The sequence below is a fragment of the Caretta caretta genome, chromosome 2, assembly GCF_965140235.1.
Source record: "Caretta caretta isolate rCarCar2 chromosome 2, rCarCar1.hap1, whole genome shotgun sequence".
Taxonomy (NCBI): domain Eukaryota; kingdom Metazoa; phylum Chordata; order Testudines; family Cheloniidae; genus Caretta; species Caretta caretta.
In genome coordinates this window covers 208,164,400-208,180,801 of record NC_134207.1, presented here as the reverse complement: position 1 = coordinate 208,180,801, position 16,402 = coordinate 208,164,400, and the positions used below count along the sequence as shown (strand labels likewise).

Below are 16,402 nucleotides of genomic sequence, written 5' to 3'. Positions count from 1 at the left end.
TTCCTTCAGGCTGAAATTAACTCATGGTGTAGAGGGCCAATGCAAGGCCAAACACTTTCAGGGCCGCCTGGAAGATTCAGGGGGCCTGGGGTCTTTGGCGGCGGGGGTCCTTCCGGTCCAGGTCTTCGGGGCACTTCGCCAAAGACATGAAGTAGAAGGACTCCTGCCGCCGAATTGCTGCTGAAGACCCGGAGTGTGTCTTTCATTCCGGGTGTGTTCGGCAGCACTGAAGGACCCCCTGCCGCCGAAATGCCATCTAAAACTCTCGTGGGGACCCCTGCGGGGTCCAGGGCAAATTGCCCCACTTCCACTCCCCCCCCCCACCCTGGGCAGCCCCGAACACTTCGACTGAAAACCTAAAGGTCTATTAAATATTTTCTAGAAATGCTTTAAAAGACTAACTTTTGAATGTTTTAAAGGGATGTCAGTGATTTTTCAAGTTACGAACTATACGGTAACTGAATTTGAGTGGTTTACAAATCTGCAGGAAGTTAATAAAAATACCATAGCGCTATGTATTTCGCTTCTAATTCTGTCCATCACTATTTGCATTCGGGGGGAGGAGTCGTATGTATAAATGTGTGTGACATATTGCATACACACACTTAATAGTGTGTTTTCAAGTAAACATGATGGTTGACATAGTAGACCCAGTGCTGTGTAAATACTCCCCAGCCCCCAAGTGTTTGTTTGATCCAATAGACTGTCATGACTGTTCTGAAGCCAACAAGGGTATCTTCAATAGCGTGTGCCTATTTGCAGCCCAGAGTAAATTTTCAGGATTGAGATATTGAAAATAATAATAGATGTTAAACAGGTGCAGCATTTGAAACCACGGATGTAATATTCGGTTAGCCTAAATAACTCACTTGACTAATTTTAGCAATCTTAATAAAATGCCTAGACATAGCATTACATAAAATATGTAATCCAAGGCAGCCTGATTGTCATAATCCTGATATTTCCTGTGCTACTGTTTTATCTTCCAAACTTTTTAAACTGTGATTATATTTCAAAGGATAATGTCCCTTTCAGAGGACTTTAAATGTCTGTGTTATACCAATAAAATAAAAACCAGCAGGATCTTATTAAAGGGGAAAAGGCAAAATGCCACATTTATTATGAATACAGAAAGAATCATAGTAAGCAGTTAGTTATAGCTATAAACATTCCATTCAATTTCATATTTATTCGTGCATTCATTCATACACACACACACACAGGTTCTGCAAGGTTATCATCATAGTTATCAGCCTTAGAGTTGCTCGTGCCAAGCCACTGGCCAGGTGGCCTGGACATGAGGAGGGAGCAGGGCCTTCTCAGATGCTCATCTGATGCTCCTGGAAGTTGGTTTGCAGAATTGGACCCCAAAGTTCTCAGTTTCTAGAGTCCATTTTTATAGGAATTTCTTCCTATGCCAGTCTATGGGAATTGCTTCATCATGCTGTTGCTGACTCAGTCAGCAGATGGCACAGTCCTGATGGCTCCGTGCTGCCAGATGTTATCTTGTTCTTTGGTTCTCCCATTCTTGAGGCTGTTGGGTGGATTCCAGCTGCCCTCCGGGGTCCTCTGGTTGTTTCCACTTGACGCCTTCTTCGGCTGATCGACACTGGATTCTTAGACTGGCACCTCCCTGATCATTCATTTATTATCAACACCAAGCATCCATCCACATACATCCTCTATCTCTGTTTTAATCATAATTGTTAACAAAGCGAGATAAATACAACAAAAGGGCGGGGAGTCTCTGTATGCTGTTTCTGTTGTTACAAAGTATCGCTTTGAGTCTCTCTCTGTGTGAGTTATTGTTGTTACAAAGTATTGCTTTGAGAATAGATTCTGTCTTAGGATGTACTAACACAATTAGCAGCCAAAAACCAAGAGACCTTCCTCTTAATTAGTAATACCCTGGAATTTAAACTATGGGGAATCAAACTCATTTGTGATTTTAATACAGGACTTCTTTAATATGATCCAACATCTGTGTCTGAGGAAAAAAGGATGTTTTGTTTCATTATGAATGTAGAGAACTGACTTGATAGTACACAGACAAATAGCAGCAGTAATCAGATAGTAAGCAGCTGTATAAGAACTAGATATTTTTATTACTTAATCAAAGCATAGTAAAATAGACACTGCTGGTTGTGTAACCAGTATCTGTAGCTCTTTTGCACAGGTCTGTCTTGTACTGTGTGGTGTAAACTTGTGTAAAGTGCAATCTGACTTTGTTTAAAGTGTAGAGAACTTGGTGAAAAAATCAATTTAGCAGGACAGAGAATGCATGTTATCTTAAGAGCAAGCTGTAGCTTGAGAAATCTGTTAACATCCATTTTTAATCTTTGATAAAATTATCTATAGTTTTACAAAGGAAAAGGGACAAAAAACCCATAGCAAAACAACACACAGATTAACAAGAACAATGGAGTGAATATTTCCAATCCAGGCTTAGAATGAAATATAATGGAAAGCGAATAACCAGCAATAAAAACAATGTCCACAAATAACTGAGGGCCGAGTTTGGAACGTCTGACTCACTGTGAAATGCATGCTCTGAAGCAATTAAAGGCAGTGAATGCTGGTTTGTACTGTCTGCTGCTACTAGAGATGAGACCTCTTTCCCACCTGTGTCTTAATACTTTCAACTCTTTAAACATTAATTATGAACTAAGTCCATATTGTTACTTCAATGTTAAAGATTAGTAAACTGAAGTTGAGAGTTTAAGTGATTTGTCCTAGGTTGCACACCAAGCAAATGCCACAACCATGATTAAGAACCCAGGTCTCCTAGATGCAAGGCTGATGCCTAATCCACTAACCAGACTCACTCCCAAATTCTATTGTCTAGTGTAATTAAAATCAACAAGTGTCAGAGGTGAGAACAGAATTTGGGATTCCCTGGCTCTCAGCATTGTGCTTAGTGCACTAATCCAGAGGTGTCAAACACTCAACCTGTTCAACATGATGAAGCATTTTCAGAACCTGTAGAGCTGAAAAAAAAAAACCAGGAGGACTTGTGGCACATTAGAGACTAACAAATTTATTAGAGCATAAGCTTTCGTGAGCTTAACTAATAAATTTGTTAGTCTCTAAGGTGCCACAAGTACTCCTGTTCTTTTTGCAAATACAGATTAACTCAGCTGCTACTCTGAAACCTATAGATCTGAAGGGTTTTTTTGTTTTGTTTTTTGTTTTGTTTTTTAGAGTAAGTCTTTACATAAGAATGGCCACTCTGGGTCAGACCAATGGTCCATCTGTCCCAGTGGTTCTCAACCCCCAGCCTGTGGGCCGCTTACAGCCCAATCAGCACACAGCTGCAGCCCATGTGACATCCTCAGGGCCATACAGGTAGTATATATATTATGTGGCTGCAGCCTACATAATACATAGAGAGCTGCATATGTGGCCCACAATGATAAATAGGATCAGAACCACTGATCTTGCCCAGTATCATGTCTTCTGATAGTGGCCAATGCCAGGTGCTTCAGAGGGAATGAACAAAACAGGTAATCATCAAGTGATCCATCCCTTGTTGCCCATTGACAGTTTCTGGCAAAAAGAGGCTAAGGACACTTCAGAGCATGGTTTTGCATCCCTGCCCAACCTGGCTAATAGACATTGATGGCCCTATCCTCCGTGAACTTTAGTTGTTTTGGAACCCTGTTATAGTCTTGGCCTTCACAACATCCTCTGTCAAAGAGTTCCACAGGTTGACTGTGCGTAGTATAAAGCAATACTTCCTTTTGTTTGTTTTAAACCTACTGCCTATTAATTTCATTTGGTGTTCTAGTTCTAGAACCCCTAGTTCTTATGTTATGAGAAGGAGTAACTAACACTTCCTTATTTACTTTCTCCACACCTGTCATGATTTTATAGACCTCAATCATATCCCACTTTAGTCGTCTCTTTTCCAAGCTGAAAAGTCCCAGTCTTATTAATCTCTCCTTATGTGGAAGCTGTTCCATACCCTGAATCATTTTTGTTGCTCTTTTCTTAACCTTTTCCAATTCCAATACATTTTTTTTTCTTTTGAGATGAGGCGACCACATCTGCATGCAGTATTCAAGATGTGGGCATACCATAGATTTATATAGAGGCAATATGATATGGCTCTAGCCCTTATGGTTGTATAGAAAATCTTCCAAATATGAACTGAATGTTGCCTCCTGCAGAGTTGTCTTCCTGAGTCTGCGGACAATCTGAAACAATGGCTCTGAGAAGTGTGAACTTTCCCACCCCATTGATCTCATTGGATGTGAACGCTAAAGCCTAAACTGGTCCTGGCCTCCTGAAGTGATAGGAAAGGATCTGAAAGCTATCTTTGAATTGGTGGTGACAGTAAAGGTATGAAAACTACTGACTTTTATAGATTGTAGAAATATTTGACCACTGGTTTTGCCCTTATAAAGGAACTAACCATTCTGAAGCATCAGAAAAGAGTTGTCTTCCTGATGATGGAACAGCTGTTAAAGGCTAGCCTAACTCCACAATAGGCTTATAGCAGGCTATCAGCTGTTGCATATGTCCATTGTAGGCTAATGCAATTTCAAATGCTTTGCATTATCTACACTGCAAACACGTGTCCATTACTGTTCACAAAGCTGCTGTGGCCGATTTCCGCCACGCCCCGCCCCACCCCACCCCCTGAGACGGGATGAGGTTGCAACTTTTACTTTTCTGCTAGGAATCTTGAGGATGCTATGTTGCCTCCCCATTCATAATTTTCTATTTATGCTTACCCTTCGGGATACCACGTTTTGGCTGTAATCCTGCAAGCTAAAGATTCCTTCATGCCACTCCTCAGTCATCCAGAAAGGTTGCTCTTGGGGGGGGGGGGGTGGATTTGCTCTTTTAGGCTGTTTGTTGGGGCTGAGCACTTTTAGGCTGTTTGTTTCTTTGGGGCTGAGCACTCTGTATTGCTTTCAACATGCTGTACACCTGCTGGACCAGGGGAGCTGCTGCAGGTTTTTATACCTATTTACCCCTGATTTTAGATCTCAGTTTTTGATTGAGATAGTAATGAATTATATTAATATTTGTCAAATATAGGCCAGTTCTTTCTAGAATGAAAGACTTAGCTCTGATCATGCAAACACTAGTGTGTGTGAATAACTGCATGCACCAGATGTAGCTCCACTGAACTCATAAGCATGTGCAGGAACAAGACCTTAGTTATTGCAGACTAAAAATCTCACATCCTAAACTGCCTTCCACTGGCATTCCATTACGGAGGGGGGGAAATTTATATTGAAAAATTTGCAAGTGTTTGGAAAAACAAATCACTTCCTGATCTTTGTTCATAACAAGCAAGTTCTCTGATCAGTTCCAGATATCTGGCTATTTTCTCAGTTACAGTTATATTGAAGTCTCCTTATTAGTATCTGGGAATTGTATATTATATACTGGATAAAGATTTGCATCAGAGGAATTGATTAATGCACTTGATGCCAGTTTACCATTGGAAAAGTCTATTTTTAAAATTAAGGGTTCCCTTACAACTTTTTCAAAAGTCATATAATAAAATTAGGGTCCTAAGTTACTTTGTTTCCCAAGAACATTTAGTATATTTTAAAATACTTTGTCTTTCTATGTTTTTAGCTTCTTGACATTTCAGATGATTTTGATTATGTTTTGTATCAAGTTGTACTTAAAAAAAAACAGACACCTTTTGAAGTTCAGAAAAAGCTTTATATAGGAGAGAGACTGATTCAAGTTGGAGAATTTATACACTTCATGTCTGGGGATCAATAAAGCCTTAAACCTAAATTCATGGTGCTCCAACATATGATTTTGGAACAGAGAAGGTAACACTTGCTATTCAATATGAACCTACCTTTTCTGCTGTTGCAGAACATTCCATTCTAGAGAATGGAGTTATCCATTGTAGACATTGTCTTTTTAGTTCTCATTTGAAAGTTCCAGTATGCGTGTCTCAAACACCAGAAACAACATTATTCTGATTTCAGAATATTGAAAAGTTTTTGCTTTCAGTGTCTTCTGGATGACATTCCACAATAACACACTGGGATGGAATATAGTCACAATGTATCTACCGTGCAATGGAGTTTTAAGTCATATGTAGACAATTACAAAAGTAACTATTCTGACCCCCTCCGTCCTGGACTTTGCCTACATGGAAACAAAATAGTTACTGTAATAGCAGTTGCAAACCCCTTCCTGCCATATCACCATGAGCACAATTTCATGTAATTTGTGTGTCACAGCTTAGCATGTTTGTATATTAAAAAATTATGGTAGTGTCTGCTTTTATGTCCAGTGCAATTGTGGGTCATCGTTTGCAGCTCTATGCAATTCAACTACCCCCTGCTGGTGAGTGAAGCAGAAGAATGTCAAGCTATACCATAAGGAGGTTCAGTATCCCCATATAAAACTGGAGATACAGAGCGTACATTAATGTATTACACATGCAGGATTCTGTCCTACTTCAGTCCTATTCTCAGCTTGTCATGTTATGACATTTATATATGATCAGATATATGTTTCACTGGAAATTATATAATATGACTGAATTAAGCAGGGGTGTCTTTTTAAAGATTATTTTTGGCATGAATATACTTTTTCTGACTCTTCAGGATGTAGACTTGAAAACTGGTCAGGAAGCTTTGGATTACTATTATCTGCATAAAGGAAGTGAACAATCAGAATCTCAAGACGGGGAGAAGATAAAGCAGGTGAATGATGAAGAAAATGGAAAAAAAGGCTAAAACTGAGGGGGAAGAGAGAAAATACAGGTTCTAACACTGAGGTAAGTGTAATGATACAAAAAAAAACCCACATAACCCCTGGGTAAATGGTTTATCATTCGTTCTGTGAGTGCTATTAGGAAAATTAGTAAAGAGGCAATGTCTGGATGATACTCTAAATAGGACATCCCCATTCTTCTTCTCAAAAGTTAGGCTCCCTTTACAAATATGGTTTCACCTTGAAACATTCTAATCCTTCCAAAATCAGTCATCTTAAAATTAGTTTTTATTCTATTCTATTTATTCTAGTTCTGAAGATAGCAGACCTTCTCTCTCCAGGCTTTCAAAGTTAGGCACATAAATATTTGAGACAAGGATGCTAAATTATGTTTTCACTTTACTATGTGGTTTATCAAGGTATAGATGGTGCTGTATGCCCACAGGATTCAATGTTTGAAGTAGGATTCGTCCCTAGAGGATTAAATTTTGGATGACTTGGTTGCCAATATCCAAGTATTGTTGTATACTGAAAAGGGGGGGGAGTTACACTAAGGTTGCCACATTTTACAGTTACACTAAAGCACGGACTTAAAAAGTCAAGTGAGCACTTGTGGCCTATGTCTCCTTGCAATCTGCAATAAAGGGATTGCTTCTTTTCCAAGAGAGCTGAGAATTTAATTTCCAGTTATTTCGCCAGCAGCCCTGCCTGTCATTACCCAGTCTGTATATTATATTATTATTACAGTCTTTTACTGGACTTAGAGGCTTCAAATGTGTTCCCACTGTTTGTCAGGTGGGTGCAACTTTGTCAAGGAGGAAAGCACAAGTGCGCCATTTGTGGGGCAGGAGTGATGCTTTTAGTTATAGGATCATTCTGCCCCTCCTAACAGCATAGCATTTTCTCTTCCAGACGATGGCTCCATGCAGGGTTAACAGCTCCAGCACACTTCACCATATTGCACTGTTCCAAAGCAGCAGCAAGCTAAGGAGAGCACCTGTGCTCTTTTGTACTTCTAGCAGCCCCATCAGGGGCTTGAGGGACACCTTAAATTTTAATGGATTACAGTGTTCCACCTAAAACTTCAACCTAGAGATGCCACTGACTGCTAGTGTGGCATCTGCGTGATGGTGGGGATGTGATAGAAAGTCAAGATTTGCTTAAGTTTTTATATTTCAGACCCTTGCTTAAAATTACAAACCATTGAATCTGCATTAGCTAACTTGCACTCATTTGTGTCTGATGATTAGAGCCCACTGGACTGAAACCAGAGTGGGAGGAGAGGGAGCTCTCCCTCTGTTTTTAGCAGAGAAGGGACTGTGCTCCCTTCCCCCGCACCCCTTACTTTACTTGTTTGTCTCTAAAGAATTGTGCTTTTCAAAAAGTGTTTTTGTTTCCTCCACTGCAGAGCAACAGAAATTCCATAGATTCCTCTCCCTTCTTGGGAGACTATTTGCTGCTGCTGACATCACCGACAGAAAATGCACTAGAGGTAAATGTGAAAACTCGCAGCTGTATTAGCAATGGATTATAACTGGCATAGTTGGATAACTGGGATAGTCCATTTAATTAAAGAGTAAGCAGAGAGTATGTCACAAGTCAGTTCAGTAATTTATCTGAAAACTCTGTTGTAAAAAGCTACTCTGGTCATTACCTTTTAGCATAGTCATTACTTACCTGCTTCCTGAATCTGTAAAATTACATAACTTATCATTTGAAAACTGTTTAAAAATTCCAGTTCTTCCCAGTGCCCCTTGGTAATATTCAACAAGACAGTTTATCTATGTAAAACAGGATACTCATGACAGTATTTTCACAGTCTGTGTTTAGCAACCGTGGGCCTTTTAACTGCGAACAGTTTAAAAAAATAACAACAGATCTTGGAAAAAAAACTTCTGTTTCTTTTAAGGGCATAAATTGAAAACACCAGCTCTACCTCCCAGTCTACAGCAGGGCTAGTATGTGATAACTCCGTAGAAGAAACATGGCAAGACTTTTTTCGGTCACCTGAGTTACAGGTAAGCGTAGCAGAGAACTTTATATATACACACACCTGATTTGTGCAAATGCATCTGAGATTATTTGCTTAATGAGCTGCAGTCTGATAAGCCCACTTGTAAGAGAAAATATGTAGGATTTAACTGTGGGGACACCTTGACATTCACTTCACAGTTGGTGAGGTGGAGAACATCTTTGACTCCAGCTAGATGATGGAGCCAAGCATCTGTCATCGGACTTTAAACAAATCCTTCCTACCATCCCCCTAAATAACCATAAGACAGAACTTCATAACCTAACATTTTCCTGTTCTGGTAGAGATGACCTGTTATATGCTTGTTAGTTTATTCATAATACTTTTTGTTTCAAATCCAGCTTCTGGCTCCAGACTTGGTTCTGTAACTGGACCAGTGGGTAGGTCTAATTTTGCTCTGTTATGTGTTTGTAAATCCCACTGTTTGCAAAGGGGGTTGCAGTTGCATAACTGAAAGCAGAAATAGGCCCTCAAAATATGCAATATTGGGACAGGCATAGCTTCAGCATGTAAACAGAAATCTGAATATCAGAGGACATAAATCTGAAAAATATTAAAACCTCATTATTTGATAAAAGGGTCTCGTCCCACTTCTCAGCTAATTTTTAATGTTTTAAAAATCCTATGTTACTAAAGGTGTTATCTTTATGTACTGTGATATATTCACAATGAAGCACTGTTCGTCAAATGAAGCTGTAAAGGAATCAGAGTTTTATCTAAATTCTCAAACCTTACTTTACATTTCAAAGTATATTTTGTCTGACTTTCCATAAATGTTACTAACATTTGGTATGTAACAGAGATTAAAGGGGGAAAATATTTTTTCAAATTTTTTTTTAATTTGTGCATTTGATAGTATTTTGCATGCAGTGAGAGTGCAGTGTGGTCTTTCCTGCTTGCCCAAGTCTTTCGCATAGCAAGTTGTTCCCCCCCTCCCCCAAGAAAGAAAATGTGGCTTAAAATGACATTGGCCAGATCTTGTCTGGGGCTTAAAGCTACTTCATTTAAAAAAAAAAAAAAAAAAAAAAAAAACCACCCACCAGCTTTCAGTTAGTCTTAAGACTATTTTTTTGAACATTGGACTTGATAAAAATCAGAGCAGCTACACTGAGTGCTAGAGCCTGAGTCAATAAACAGGACATTACAATCTGTTATAATTATTTTGTACTATTAGGAGTTACAAAATATAACCAAGGCCTGTCGACTCTGCAACAGTAAGGATCTAAATGCCATGACAAAGGTCCGTGGCTTCTTTGGCAATCTAGCACTTGGAAATTGGAGGTTATGCAGCAGCTTCATTTATATTGAAAGAAAATAATGAATTCAATATGATAATGAATAATACAATCTTGCCTCCCCCTATTTTACGTTAGCTGGAAATTCTAGAAGTTTTATATATAAATGTTGAAGGAGACCGTAACCTGGAGGTTTTGACAGCAGGAGAGAGGACTGTTTTAGTGGATGAGAAGGCAGGCAGTTTAAAGGTGTGTCTTTACTGTACAGTTAACCCACACGGTTACTCAGGTGTTACCGCTAACACCTTTACAATCCACACACTCAAATATCTGACCCAAGCGTGATGGTGCTTTCAAACTGGGCTAACTGTCCATCCTTCTGTATAGACTAAAGTCCAAGTGATGCTTTCATTGAGGCTGGACCCCTGCCCATTTTGCAGGGAAGACTCAGGCTAAGCCACTAGAATGCTGGTCCTTCAGTGCCTTCTCACAACTCCCCCCTCTCCCCCGCCCACCCCCAGCTGCCCAAAATGGGAGACATGTTCTCCCACCATTCACAGCTCAGCTTGTGAAAGTACAAAGAACTATGGGACATGCCCCCAGAAGTCCCAGCAACACACATGGGTGAGTGCAGCACCAGTCAGGACACAGTAATTTGACTAAAGCTTTGCAGCATGGCTGTTCTTGCCTGGGCTAGGCTCTATTAGGTACCGCTCACCTGAGTTCTCTCTGCAATGAGGACATATCCAGTCAACGTGCTTGTCTCTCACTCTCAGGGTATGTCTTCCAGAATGATCAGTAAAATAGCTAATGTTGACATCTTAAAACTAAACAGGACCATTTATCAAGCCATTATGCTGAATGGGGTAGTTCATAACTCACACAGCTTGTTTCAAGCTGTCGGCAGATTTAGGAAGACGGCACTGTAGTGGTTGGACTCTGCTCATGTTTTTAATCTCTTAAATTTTAGAGCACAATTCTGTGCTAAAGGATGCAGTCTGTGGGAAATTCTATAGTCGTAGACTAGATAGACCCTGTGTGCAAGTAGGACATAGTGCTTCCAGATCAGGTAATAGAATCCATAATAGCACTAAACTTTTCTAATAGTAGGGAGAATACTGAAAGAAAAAAAAGTGAGAGTGAGTGAGTGAGTGAAAAGTTGCTGATTCTGTATTTTTTTTCCATTTCCTTTTAGGAAATTTCACTGGGAGCTACTCAACCTGTTGCTTGCAGTAGTAGTAGAGGCATGAATTCATCATCCTCTCACTACACTGTAAATTTGACCCAGGCTATTAGCCATGATGTCAGCCTCCATGAAGCTATGTTACTGAGATCAAACCACAGCACTAGGGTAAATCCAGAAATAAGGAGTATACAGAGACAGGATTCCTTTCTGCATTTAAATTCTAGCATCATAAACCCTGAATCATTACTTCATGGGACTAATTGGGGGTTATTACCATCTATTGACATTAGGAACCTAACAAACCAGAATCTTCTTTCAGACCTTGATGAGAACATATTTGAGGAGATAAATCTAATGGCATTAGCATTGGAAGGTTTTGATCCCAGGGAAGTCTCTCAGCTTTTTGAAAAACCTGACTCAGATTCTGGACTTTCAAGCCAGAGCACAACCTCTTCAAGCAATTCTGATTTATCTTCTGTTTCAATCTGCAATGAAGGTGCTGTTGGCTACAGTAGCAATATAGAATATACTTCCCATGATGGCTTAGGAGCTGTAGGGGGTCATTACCCAGAGCATAGTAAACACTGCCAATATGGACTATCAAAGCGATTCAGACTATTGTGGGGAGTCCCCCCACTTCAACATATTCTTCATAACCACACTTATTTGGCAGCTGCCAAATGAATTAGCATCCACTTCTGAGCATCATTCTTCATCATCTAGGAAATCAAAGAAAGTAAAGGGCAGTTGCCTCAATAGCACAGATAATCTTAGCCATGATGAAAGCCATGTCAAAGCCCTGAGAATTCCATTTGCTGTAGATGAAATTGTGAGCATGCCTATTGATGCGTTCAACAACTTGTTATCAAAGTTCTATCTGACAGATACTGAAATATCACTTATACATAAGTGACATAAGGCGAAAAGGAAAAAAACAAGGTTGCTGCTCAGAACTGCCGCAAATGTAAACTAGATGTGATCCTGAACTTGGAAGAGGATGTGTGCAAGCTTCATGCCCAAAAAGAGAGCCTTAAGAAGCAGAAATTTCAGTGTAATAAATCAATTAGTCTTATGAAGCAAAAACTAAGTGACCTTTATCATGTAGTTTTCAGTAGGTTAAGGGATGACCAGGGAAGACCTGTTAATCCAAGCCAGTATGCTCTTCATTGTGGTAGTAATGGCAGCATTTTGATAATACCTAAGAGACCAGTCACATCAGAACAGAAACAAGATAACCAAGAAGAACGGAAACAAAAATAAGTAATATTACGATCACTACATTATTTAGAACTCATTCTGCTGACCGGGGGGGGAGAGGGAGATAGTAACAAACGCTGGAGGCCAAGAATGCTTATGAACATGTTAAAGAAAAAAAAAAAAGAGAGAGACCCAAACTAGTATTTTGAGACTTGTGCAGGTGGCCTGCATCTTTAATTATTGGGATAGTTTTTATATATAAATAAATTGTCAACACTTAGAAGCTACAGCAGTAAAAACCTGCTAGTTTGACTGAGCTGTTGAGATGTAATTAGAGTTACTGGAGGATGCCAGGCCACCAGCAGAAGTATAATTTCTACTTAGTGTGGATTTATTGCCTTTAAAATGAGTTTGCACACAGTATTTGCAAATAAATATTACATTGATATAATTGTATGGAAAAAGGGTTGTAGGGGGCAGACAGGTATATAAGTTTTGTCACAGTCGGAACTAGGAGAGTTCTCCCTATTTGGTAGAGAAATTGAAGGATCAATGCAAAAAAAAAAGGGGTGGGGGATCGGCACAAAAATTGAGAGGAGTTGCAAATGGAGGGGGAAAAACGTATTTTCCTTCCTAAGTACGTGACTCTTGGAAGGTAAAGCCTTAGATTTTGATTTAGTCTGTTAGCACTGGCAGAGTTTTTTTTTAAAAAGCTGAAGGCTTAGATTTGCAAAGGTTTGGCTTAAATTTTGTGTAGTTTTATGTATTATTTATGTATTTCTCTTTTCTGTGGGTGTAAATTATACTTTTTGTACTAGTTTTCTGAAGAGGTCATGGAGGCTATTCAGACTTTTCCTCTCTCCCACAAAATATATACATACACATACACAAACACTTGTAGTCTCAAGCAAACTAGGATTGCTCATTAATTTTATACTTATTTTGACATTTTTTCCACTAAGTACATATTGAAATTGTTGAAGCAGGTACAATCTGTTACCCTAGTCTTATGCCACTATTACACCATTCACTTTTCTATGTAAACATGAAAGAATGCAGTGGTGAATCAGACACTTCCTATGATTTGTATGTTTTCAAATATGTAATGTACTATCTACTGTCTTTTTAAAGTCTGGATAACTTGACTTTTCTCTTTTATCCTAAGGAAAATTACTTTTTTTTTTTTTTTTTAAGTTTTTACATTGTTCTAAATTAAATCTTTTGTAAACACCTTAAAAATTCTGTTTAAAAACAAATTAGAGGTCAGATTTGCCAAGAGTTTTCTCAAATGTTCCCAGGTAAAATCAACTGTACTATTTTACTTGCCTTATGATTGCATACAGTGAAGACATGCTAGCTTTAGTGGATTTATCTGTGCCATGAAATCTGCAAAGGTATTTACATCCTTATTCACAATAGATCACTTTCCCTTTCTTATACATATCCTAAAACAGGTCTGAAAAGGTATTTTAAGAAATAAGTATGTAGCGGTGAGATAAGAACTTACACCAAAAATGTTACCTTTTAAGTATTATAAGCATCCGATACAGAATGTAGTTATGTGAATATCTGGTATCCTAACACAAAAATTAGGACTTTGTTCATTAAAAAAAAAAAAAAAAAAGGAATAGTATAAGCACACCACAGCAGCAGTGTCCAGTAACTCAGAAAAGTGCTATACGAAAGTAGTAAGATGCTGTACATACAAAGGAAATGCCAAGATGACTTCTATTTCAAAGAAAAATTGGACGAAGGTATGCCATTTATCATGGCACGAATCTACAGTGTTAAATTTGCTACAGCTATGTTTACAGTAATTAGAGCAGCAGATGCAAGGCTATCAATTCATATTTTGTTAACCAAGTACCTACTTTCCTCATAATGCAAAAAACTTACCCCTGACAGAGTAACAGTCTGCTCCTATACAATACTCCATTCACACTGTATTTGTGCATTAAAAATTGCTATATATGTCCAAGTTTTTAGTGGACAACTGTCACACCTCCCAGAACAGTGGTTTTCAAGCTTTTTTCCTGGGGACCCAGTTGAAGAAAATTGTTGATGCCCGTGATCCAACGGAGCTGGGGATGAGGGGTTTGGGGGTGTGGGAGGGGCTCAGGGCTGGGCCAGGAATAAGGAGTTCAGGATGTGGTAGAGGGCTCTGGGCTGGGACAAGAGGTTGGGGACCAGGTCTCTGGGCTGGGGGTGCAGGCATTGGGATGAGGGGTTTGGGGTGCAGAAGGGTGCTCTGGGTTTGGGGGGCTCAGGGCTGGGGATTGGGGCACAGGGTTGGGGCACAGACTTACCTCCAGTGGCTCCCGGTCAGCAGCACAGCTGGCGTGCAGAGGCAGGCTTCCCGCCTGTCCTGGCACCACGGACCGCACTGTGCCCCGGAAGTGGCCAGCAGCAGGTTTGGCTCCTAGGCAAGATCTAATATTAAGGACAGAACAGGCCGCTTCCTCCTATACAAGTATTTTCGATTTCTCAAAAGGTGACTTATTAGCAGAGTCCCATTCTGCATCTCTGAAGGAATTATTAAGATTTGATCTAGCCTTGAAGACAAAACTTTGGAGGGTTGAAGAAGGTTAGGAAGATTAAATCTTAATCTCTGCTAATCACTGGCATTGATCACAGCAATAGGAATTTAATTGGCACACCATACAATTTAAAAATAGCTGTATACAGACCCACAACTTTTACCCTTTTAGATCTTTAAAAGTCTGCCATTCTAGTCGAACCTGTATTAACATTTAAGAGGATATATGACTGAAGTCTCTCAAGGCTTTTTTATTTCATAACGCATATATGAAACTCTCTGGGCTTCAACCACTTTCACTGAGAACTACCTTTTCCCTAGTATAATTCAATAGAATACCATGAAAAAGGCTAATGTCAAGCTCAAAATAGAAACATTAGTAACCCTGTGACTATTACTTTGCTAAATTCATTTTTTAACACTTGGTTTCTCTTTTTAAAGAGTTATCAGTAGTACCTACAATACAGTAGTTTTTAAATCTGACTGGCCCTTTAAAAAACACTTATTACAAGTGAATTTAACTTGTAGACACACAGAAGAAAGGAATCTTAAAGGGAGAATGTAGTTGCTTGCCAAAATCAGACTTGCAGATATTTTATACCTAGGAGTTTCATGGAAAACGGTAAGGCCATCAGGTTCTAAAATGGCTTATTTGACCTGACCCAATACTGTTTAAGTACAAGTGCAAGCAAGCTTCTGTAAAAGTTTGCCCTTGCACCTCAAATCTAACTAACCTGCTTCTTCCTATCCCTTAAATCTTTAACCCCTTCTTGACCAGGTAGTGACATCTCTTGTGGTAGATAATTGATCTATTTGGTAGCTATGAGCTAATCTAGATTAGTATGGTTATTTGAAATCTGGTTTTACAAGTATACTACATAGTGATTATAGATTCCATGTCCTCACCTTTTCCCATGGTTTCTAGCCTATTCTCTTAGAGCTCCTCTCCCTCTAGTGCCCATCTTTGAAGCCTCATTTGTTCACTTCTGCAACAAAGGAGTATTGAAGAGGTCATACAGATATTTTGAAATAAAGTGCTGACTACCTATACCACTTTTAGAAGAGGTTAATCTTAGCCTCTTTCTTAAATTTCAACTCCAGTAATTTCTTTTCCTACTTTGCCAAAGCAATGACTATTACTATAAACTGAACCTAAAGGCACAAAATGAAGGTAATGTTGAGCCAACATGTATCCTCTATGGGGAACAGCGTTTCAAATATCAGTGTGATAATTTTATAATGAAGTACATAACTGAGCTCCAATGCACCTTGGGATGGAAGTGCCTTTACTTGCAGACACTTTGCTTCACACTTTAAGAACAGTTTAAGGAGCACTTATTGCCTCACTGCATTCCCATCCAATATCTGCCTCTCCTAATCAATCAGGTTGCCAGAATATTAGCCTAAGTAGAAACGTAGTGCACCTAAAAAGGAACAGATGTGAAATCTGAATTGTCACTAACATATTCCAATGTGCATATGCCATACGTAGCACAATAGACTTGAATTATGCAGCC

General features: G+C 39.2%; 1 protein-coding gene across 1 annotated transcript in view; it reads left to right on the top strand.

Annotated features, from left to right (window-relative positions):
* Nucleotides 1–13,977, top strand: part of NFE2L3 (NFE2 like bZIP transcription factor 3) — a 38,712-nt gene extending 24,735 nt beyond the window's left edge. The window contains 10 exon segments of the mRNA XM_048837202.2: nt 6,591–6,717; nt 6,720–6,763; nt 8,108–8,195; nt 8,614–8,717; nt 11,162–11,740; nt 11,742–11,783; nt 11,786–11,821; nt 11,823–12,062; nt 12,064–12,081; nt 12,083–13,977. Coding sequence (XP_048693159.2) covers nt 6,591–6,717; nt 6,720–6,763; nt 8,108–8,195; nt 8,614–8,717; nt 11,162–11,740; nt 11,742–11,783; nt 11,786–11,821; nt 11,823–12,062; nt 12,064–12,081; nt 12,083–12,412 — 1,608 coding nt within the window. The 3' untranslated portion in view covers nt 12,413–13,977.
* Nucleotides 13,978–16,402: the final 2,425 nt, after the last annotated feature.